Raw genomic sequence first — 9314 nt, forward strand, 5'->3', positions numbered from 1 at the left:
AGAGAAGAGTCCAATCTATGTAGTGAGATGCTGTAGGCCCTGTACTAAATACACTGAAAAAAAGAATTGAAACCACTGTGATTTACAGACCAAACAAGCAATAACCCACAATATGTAAAGTATCCCTACCTCAAAAGCATGTATTGTCACCTCAAAATAATAAAACATATCTCCTAAAATGCCATAAAACGGTATTTACCATTCTTAATGAGATTTGTTCCTTTGTATTAGATCATTGTCCTTTGTTTAACAGTAAAATATTTCCAGAGAAACTACAATAAATAGAGGATTAAAACTATAAGGGATGTCTAAAAGACTTACTATATTAAGACTTGAGGTTTTCCAGATATAGAATGAATATACTCTATTTCATGTTTCCTAACAACATTTCCATATGAAAGGTCTTTGCTGCCTTGTAACAGCCCTTCTAAGACATTACACACCAGATAGTTGTCTTTAAAATAAAATTATAATTATTTCAAAGTATAAGTAACTAATTGAAATAAACTTTAAAAATTAAATAAAACAAAAGAAGAAATAGAAGGGAGAGGGAGAAATGAAGGAAATAAGAAAAGAGAAGAAAAATACAAGGGAGAGGAAGAAAGAAAGAAAGAAAGAAAGAAAGAAAGAGAGAGAGAGAGAGAGAGAGAGAGAGAGAGAGAGAGAGAGGAACAGAAAGAGGAAAGAAGGAATGAATGAGTTTATTTTTTTCTAATTTGCATTTTTAAACCAGAATCTCAATAATACAAACTGCATATCCACATGTAAACATACAAATATGTAAAATTTAACTTTCTGCATCGGTAAGTAAAAGGGGCATGAATAGAAAAATATTTACCTTTATGAGACTTTGTAAAAAACAAATATGTATAGTTTTCACCATATTATTATATTTCCATTTTTCTTCTTTGTATATCAAACCTGTTTTTATCACATGCTCTATTTCTAAAGAAGCTGTGTCTCAGCTAGCAGGGTGGAATTCCTGGAGCATGTAGAATGCTACATCTAACTTTTTAAGAAATTGATAAACCGGTTTCTAAAGAGACTGTATTTTACATCCTGTAAGAATGTGTCAAAGTTACAATTTCTCCACACCCTTAAGAAAATTTGTTGATTTCTTGTTTGTTTGAAGTCATCCTAGAGCATAAAGTGTGTCTCCTTGTGATTTTGATTTGCACTTTCTAAATGTCTTATGATGTTCAGCATCTTTTTTTATACTTGTTGGCTATTTGTAATCTTATCTGGAGAAATAGTGATTAAAATTTTTTGACTTTTAAACTTGGTTTGTCTACAACTGAATTGCAGTCTGCATATAAATTCCTTATCAGATACTTGATTAGCAAATATTTCCTCCATCCTTTAGGCTATCTTTTTACTTTTTTGATGATTTCAATAGAACGTTTTTTAATTTTGATGAAATACAATTTATTTCTTTTCACTTGTGTTTTTGATATCATATCTAAGAATCCATTACCTCACCCAAGCTCATGAAAATTTACTCCTATATTTTCTTCTATGTGTTGTATAGTTTATATCTTTCTTACATTTCTAGTTAATTTTTATATTCTATTTTATCTTATTTTTTAATGTATTAGTATAGGGTCTACAGGGTCTCGCTACACAAATTGGACTTGTAGTGATCCTCTTGTTTTCAGCCTCCCAAGCACTGGGATTACAGGAGCATGCCACCACACCCAGTCTCAGTCACACTCTCAGCACACCCTGGGGGCAGGGTAGGCACAACACTAGGAATCAAATCTTCCCATCCCTGCCTCTGCCTAAGCAGGTGCTTTAATCCACTGAGCTATCTGGTGGGCGCTTGAGTTAATTTTAAATATGGTTTAAGGCAGGAGTTTAGTTCCATTTGTATAGGGATATCTAATTTTCTCCACACTATTTGTTGGAAAAACTATTGCTTTCCCATTGAATTGTCTTGTCTTCCTGTCAAAAATAATATTACTAGGGCTGGGGCAGTGGCTCCATTATCGGACCCTTGCCAACCCAAGTATGGGGTCTTTATTTTGATTCCCAGCACTGAAAACAAAATCTGCTTTTAAGATGTGATAATTATTTACTTGTAACTTGGAATTTTGAATTGTGCCTTCTTTTATACAAACATAAATTGAAAAACAAGCTTTTAGAATCACTATATTGACCATTCAAATCACATGTAGACATGTTTTTTCCATAATTTTATTGATAAACAAATAGCAATGAGACAGTTTCGAATCAAATTGGTAGGACAGATTCAATAATTAACACATTGCATACATTCCTCCCAGTGGTTAATTGCTGTACAAGATGTGGACATGATATCCTATTGTAGACATGTTTTAAATCTTATGTTTCAAGTTTTAACTTTACTACCTAGAACTTGAGACTCGTTTATGATATGCTGAAGTAACTGGTTACCAGTAGCCATGAAGGCCCGTATATATTTCATCTCCTCCTCCTTTAAATTGAAAAGATACACTCTTTCCGTTCCTCCTTTCCAAGGGGACAAAAAAAAGAAGAAATAGAAGAGGAGGAGGAGGAAGTGGAAGAGGAAGAGGAAGAGGAAGGAGAAGGAGAAATGACAAGTGTGATGAAAAGTACTGCAGTCATGTGCTGCATATTTGCTGTATGAACTGTGCCTGGTGCATACCCAAGGATAAGGCCATTAAGAAGTTTGTCATGACTAACACAGCAGAGGCCGTCACCATCACAGACAGTTTCAAAGCAAAGGTCTTGAGTGGTGATGTGCTTCCCAAGCTCTATGTGAAGCCGCATTACTGCGTGAGTTGTGCCACTCACAACAAAGTGGGTCAGGTCGATTTCATGACACCCACAAGGACAGAACACTTCCACCCCGATTTAGACCTGGTGCTGCCCCTCGACCTCCACCAAAGCCCATGTAAGGGGAGCTGAGTCTTAATGGACTGAAGAAAATAGTCTCTTGGAAATTAAATAATAAATTGAATATTATATCTTTTTAAAAAATTGAAAAGATACGGGTAACTATACTTGATTGTTTGCTGCCCCCACCACCACCAGGCACCCCATCCTCAAATGTGAGAAGGAGTGAGCTCAGAAGGAGAGTGAAGCAGCACAGAGAGCTGATCAGTCTGGGTTTCAACTAAAGTGCATCTTTGTGAGATTTCTGTAAGGTCCATGTGAAAATTGGGCTCGCTTGCTTTCAACAAGCATAAAAGCTGCAAGATTCTATGACTTTTGAGAAGAAATACGGATAGGGATACATGTAAGATATATAAAGATAGTGATAAGGATTTCAGACTGTGTCCTGAACAATACATAGTGGGAGCCCCTAGGCAGTGAGGAATGACAGTCTCAGAAGTAAGACACAAAAATAAAGAACAGATTACAAATCGAAAGGGAAGTTTGGAAAGAAAAATACTTCCGGTTACTGTTCTTTTGTTTTGGTTTCCAACACATCTAAAGAAAGTTTGCTTCTTTTGGATTTTCCTCTCCTCTCATAATAAAAAGATAGAAATATCCTGATTTATCCGGTTTGTTTCAGCTGTGACTCTATTAGTCTAAACTCCTATGAGAACTTCACTAGTTATTTTAAGGACTCAGGCAGCTATCTTAATTCACTATCTTTAAATATACTTTTCAATATTTTCACATAGTAAATGAATATGATTGCGAACACTTCTTGGAAATTAATTCCACTGCTTAAATAAATTACTTTGTGAATTCAATACATTTTTTCTTTTTTTATTTTACAGAGGAAAAACTAAAACTAAAACAAATAAGAACAAAGACAGAAACAAAGCAATATAAGATAGTGCAAATGATAGAGAATTTCAAAACAAGAATGAAATATCAACTATGGTTGTTATATTATATATTGTTATCAAATTTGTTGCTCAGGTTACCAGATATTATTATGCAAGGTTGATCAAATAATTAAATATTTACTCTCCTTTCTATAAACACACCTGTGTTCTTAGCATTCTGGAGACTAAGGCAAAAGGATGGCCGAATCCTGGCCATCCTGGGCTACACAGAGAGTACAAGACCTGCCTGGAATACATAGTAAGACCCTGTCTCCATAAAATGGAAGAAAAAGGGAACATATATAGATAGTAATATTCACTAATTTTCAAATTCAGTTAATGAATGCACTCAATGAATTTTGCATATGTGTTCTCATATATAACTATAACCAAGACAAAGATATAAAATATTCCTAGATGCCAGAAGTTTCTCACATTCCTTTTCCTAAATAATAACCACTGCCCAGAGATTTGAAATCATTGCTCAGACTTCTGTCATTATGGAGTAGTTTTACCTATTCTTGTACTTAATGAAGTCATAGTATATACTGTTATCTTCCATTTCCTTCTCAACTTTGTCTATTTCCTTCTCAACTACTTATCTCAGGCTGGGCATGGTGGCACATACCTGTAATCCCAGCTCTTGGGAGGCAGTAAACAGACAGACCACTATGTGTCCAATCGAGTAGTGAGACCCTGAACACCCTGTAGATGTGTTCCTAAAATACAAAAAAAAAAAAAACCTTTATCTGTTCTCCACATAATGCTCATGACATTCCTACCTGTTGCTACCAATATCAGTATATTTGTGTTACTGTGTAGTATCCCATTGAATAGATATACCACCATTAATCTATCCTCCTGTTGACAGACAACAGGGTTGTTTACAGTTTGTGGCTGTTAGGTACAAATTTCCAACATGCTATACATGTTTTATGCTAAATAAAAGCACTTATTTATTTCTCTTAAATATTTTCCCAGAAATATAACTGCGGGCCATAGAAATGAATATGCTGCACTTTACTAAATGCTGCCAATAGTTTTAAAAATTGCTTACATCAATTTATACTCCCACCAGCAGTATATGACAGTTGCAGTTGCCTACACTGGCCTTGAACTCATTTTGTAGCCCAGGCTCACCTCAACCTCACAGCAATCCTGCCTCAGCTTCCTGAATCTGGTATTGCAGGTATGTGATATAATGTCTGTTTTTTCCATTTATTAACTTTATAAACCCTATCATTTTTACTAGTTGTGAAATAGAATATATACTATCCTTTCTCTTCTCTACCTCTTAGCTACATAGAGTGTGATCCAAACCAGCAACATTAAGGAAAAGAAACCATGACCAAAGCTAGGGTCTAATTAGAAACAAGCTGAATATTGTGTCCCATCCACACATATTCAGAATCCACATTTTACTGAAAGCCCCCAGGTAACATATATGTCCACCAAAATCTAAGGAGCATTTCTCTAGTTGATTAAAAGTTATAAATTTCTCAAGATAGCTCAGCAGACTAAGCACCTGCTTAGGCAAGCACATGGACCAAGGTTCTATCCTGGCACCACATGCTGCACCAGCCCCACCCCCCAAGCACACTGAGCTGTCCAGTAAGACCAGGCGTGGTGGCACATGCCTATAATCCCAGCACTGAGGAAGCTGAAAACAGGAGGATCACTATAAGTCTAAGCTGCATAGTGAGGCACTGTACCAAATACATTTGAAAAAAGTTTTTAATTAAAAAAAAATAAAGAGGATGGGAAAAATAGTTCAGGAGATTAAAGTGCCTGCTTAAACAGATGCAGGGGCCAGGAGTTCAATCCCCTGGCCTGCTGTGCCAGCCTCGCTGCCAGGGCACGCTGAGATGGCAATTGAGACTGGGCGTAGTGGCACATTCCTATAATTCCAGCACTTGGAGGCTGTAAACAGGAGGATCACTATGAGTCTAATCTATGTAGTGAGACCCTGTACACCCTGTATACTCTATACATCCTTTCCTAAATACAAAAAATAAATAAATAAAGGAAAAGTTATAAATTTCTATAATAATTAGCACACCCCCTAAAAATTGTTTCAAGAGATTGTATCAATGAGCAAGATATGTTTCAATAGCACATTGTTTATATGAATTTAATTCCCAAGGCAAGATTCTAGAATATTTACAAACTAGCTACCTACAAGAAAAATAGGTCAGGCCAGAGAGATAGCTCAGTAGAATAAGTGCATGCCAGGCAAGTGCAAAGTCCTGAGTTCAATCCCTGGTATGACAAAAAATTAATAAATAAATAAATAAATAAAATAGGTCATCATTAAGACTAAACACTTGCTTCACGAAGAACAGCTCTTGTCTTATTATCCTTCTTTATTTTCTTGTCAAAAATATTTTTTTGCTAGAATCAATGGTGCATTATAAACAATATATCTGGATTTCAATAAAGTATTTAACAAATGTCCTCAAGTATCTTTACTATACATTTCTCAAAACATGACCTGGTCTAATTATTCTTTGCATCTTATCATATATCTAAAATATAAAAGATACTTAATAAATTTTTGTTGAATTTTTAATTAAGTCTTATAGATGCACAAATAAATACAAAGTAAGTGTTTGCACGCTCAACTAGTTTCTAATAATATGTTAAATAATAGAATTCAGATTCCCTTTTTTATTCCTTTGGTACTAGGAATTGATATCAGGAACTTGTGCCTACCAAGCAGGTTCTATGCCACTGAGCTATATTCCCAGCCCTTAGAATCAGTATCCAAAGTGATCTTAACAATAACCAAAAACAAGGAGAAGGAGAAGGAGAGGAAGAGGAAGAGAAGGAGGAGGAGGAAGAAAAAGAAGAAGGAGAAAAGGAAGAGGAAGAGGAAGAGGAAGAAGAAGAAGAAGAAGAAGAAGAAGAAGAAGAAGAAGAAGAAGAAGAAGAAGAAGAACAACAACAACAACAACAACAACAACAACAACAGCAACAGCAACAACAAGAACAAGAAGAAGAAGAAGAACAAGAACAAGAAGAACAAGAACAAGAACAAGAAGAACAAGATCAAGAAGAACAAGAACAAGAAGAATTAGAATTACAAAAGTGTGCCAGCGGTGGAATTCAGCCCAATGGACAGAATTCAAGGTGGTGCACAGGAATTGAGGAGCATCCCAGCAGGTGCAGTTGGCCTAGAGGGTGATGTTTGGCCCCACAGGCCAAATTTAGCTCACTGGACTGGGTAAGGTAGCACAGTTTTAGGAGGAAAGGCTGAGACCTGCAACTGGGTCCAGTGGGCAGAGGCAAACAGGCCCAGTAGGGCCCAGTCTGAGGCCCAGACCTACAGGAAGATCCTCATTGCATGAAGGTGGCAGGTGGTAAATTAGGTAAACTAGTCTGCCTAGAGGACTCAAGGTACACGAAGAGGAGTTGCTCAGACAGAACTCATGGGAACTAATTTACATATAAATTCCCAATTTACAATCTGCTTTGCTATATAGATACAATGTTTGCTCCTATGGTATAAAATACAAAACTATTAGTTACCAAAGTTTGTCAATTTCTAAATTTCACCTGCAATCATTAATACTGCTAATTGTCCTACTGTAACTATAACTGTTTTAACCACATATTCTCCCTTGGGTAATAATATCAGGTGGTACTTGGGTAACAAACTTATCAAAGCCCTATACTAAAGGACTGAGGACAGTGCCAAACAGAAGCCAATGTCCCACTATGAATAGAGAAGGCAAAATTTTGGGACAGAACAAAACAAGAATCTCTGACACAGAAAAGACACCTAAAGAACAGACTCATTACAGAGAGGCTCTGATTGCAGTGATACAGCTACCTACAATCAAACTTTCATAAAAATGTATCACAGAAATCAAAATAAAGAGTACTGCACTCACAGGAGCAAGGTGGCAGAAAGACCAAAGCTCTTGCTGCCAGCCCAAGGAAGGATGTCTCCCGGCCTGCAGCAAGGGGCCCAGCTGAGGGAAGACAAACCCGCACCCTGCTCATTTTCCATCGAGAGCATCTTAGGACTGGACCAGAAGAAATACAGGATGCTGCCGCTGAAGTCTCACAGGCCCTGGGAAGATGCCTGCAGCTCCTCAAGGAAAGATGGTAACCTGTGTCTACCTGTCCCGAGTCGGCCTAGCATGGTGGATCACCAAGGGACAGAAGAAAGAGTTTTAAACCATGAACATTACCTCTCAACCTCAGAAAGACTGGCCTTGAAAAGAGAGATGAGCTGGTGCAGAGGACGAAGACCAAGAACTGCATTTACTCAAAACAAGATTGAAGTATTGGAAAATGTCTTTAGAGTAAACTGCTATCCTGGCATTGATATCCAAGAAGACTTAGCTCAAAAATTAAATCTAGAGGAAGACAGAATCCAGATTTGGTTCCAAAACCGGTGGGCAAAGCTGAAAAGGTCCCACAGAGAATCACAGTTTTTAATGGTGAAAAAAAATTTCAAAGCAAATCTCCTGGAATAGATAGAGGAAAACTAAACCTGGGGAACTATCTTTCAATTGCAGAATGTGAAGAATAACCAATAGAAATATCAAGGATTTAAAATGTGATGTTTTCTTTCTTGCATTTTATTCAAATGTTGACATTTTTCTCTGAAAATAATACTGTAAATAATTGTGATTATAGCATGATACATATTATATTGGGGAACTTTTACTTACACTAAAGACCTTTCCTATATATTTTAATAAACATTTTTAGAAAAAGCAGCTATTTTAAGTAAATAAAGTTAATCTAATAAGTCAATATGCTAAACTCAGTAAACTCATGTCCCATAAGCTCAATTCCATTTCCAAAGTACTTCAAGTAAAATAATCTGGAAAAGAAGAGTACAGTTTACTTCAGTTAGCTTCTGTCGAGCATATTTTCAAATCTGATTATATATTACTATATTGTAGAATATGATTTATTTAGGAATCTTCAGTTTTTATTGTTTTATGGAATAAATTTTCATATATCAAAACAAAACAAAAAGAGTACTCTCCGAAATAGAAATGACAAAACAAAGGAGCAAAAGACAATTTCAGACCCTGAACTCAACCAGAACAAGTAGAGGAGACAATAATGTAGAAGCAATAAGTAGTCACACACCTGATCTCTGAAATAATAGCAACTGAAGTAAAGAAACAACTGCAGAAGGGTATAGAGAAAATCAGATCAGAAATAATCTCCCAGATTAAAAAAAGAAGAAATGATAGCTATAAGAATTACTAAGTGTGTCTAAAGAAAACACTGATTAAAAAAATAGAAAATAGAAAACTGATGGAAACCTTGAAAGAACAAAATAGGAAAGACACAAAATGGATGGAGCAGATTCAAAGAAACATACAGGAAATTAACTCCAATGAAAGTTGGCAAAATCATTTGTGAAAGTGAATATAGACTTTCAGAACTTAAAGACATCATTGCAGCAAGAAACCAGGAAAAGAAAAATCTCTTAAAAACAAAAGGATCCATAAAATTATAATTGAACAGCTGTAAGACAATGCAAAGATGAACAACATAAGACTAACA

At 35.9% G+C, this 9314-nt stretch overlaps 2 protein-coding genes across 21 annotated transcripts in view; one reads left to right on the forward strand and one right to left on the reverse strand.

Moving 5' to 3' along the window:
• The window catches only part of Sox6 (SRY-box 6), a 689373-nt gene that overhangs the window by 639053 nt on the left and 41006 nt on the right, over nt 1-9314 (reverse strand). The gene's annotated exons all lie outside the window — the stretch shown is intronic.
• LOC101585460 (homeobox expressed in ES cells 1-like) lies at nt 7724-8263 on the forward strand. The gene has a single exon (XM_012515532.1). It carries the CDS (start codon nt 7724-7726, stop codon nt 8261-8263), a length of 540 nt encoding a protein of 179 aa, XP_012370986.1.

This window comes from Octodon degus, unplaced genomic scaffold (assembly GCF_000260255.1).
Source record: "Octodon degus isolate 3935 unplaced genomic scaffold, OctDeg1.0 scaffold00067, whole genome shotgun sequence".
NCBI lineage: Eukaryota > Metazoa > Chordata > Mammalia > Rodentia > Octodontidae > Octodon > Octodon degus.

What these genes read in the sequence shown, in the direction of transcription:
- LOC101585460 (XM_012515532.1), top strand. Translation starts at nt 7,724, where the DNA reads ATGTCTCCCGGCCTGCAGCAAGGGGCCCAGCTGAGGGAAGACAAACCC.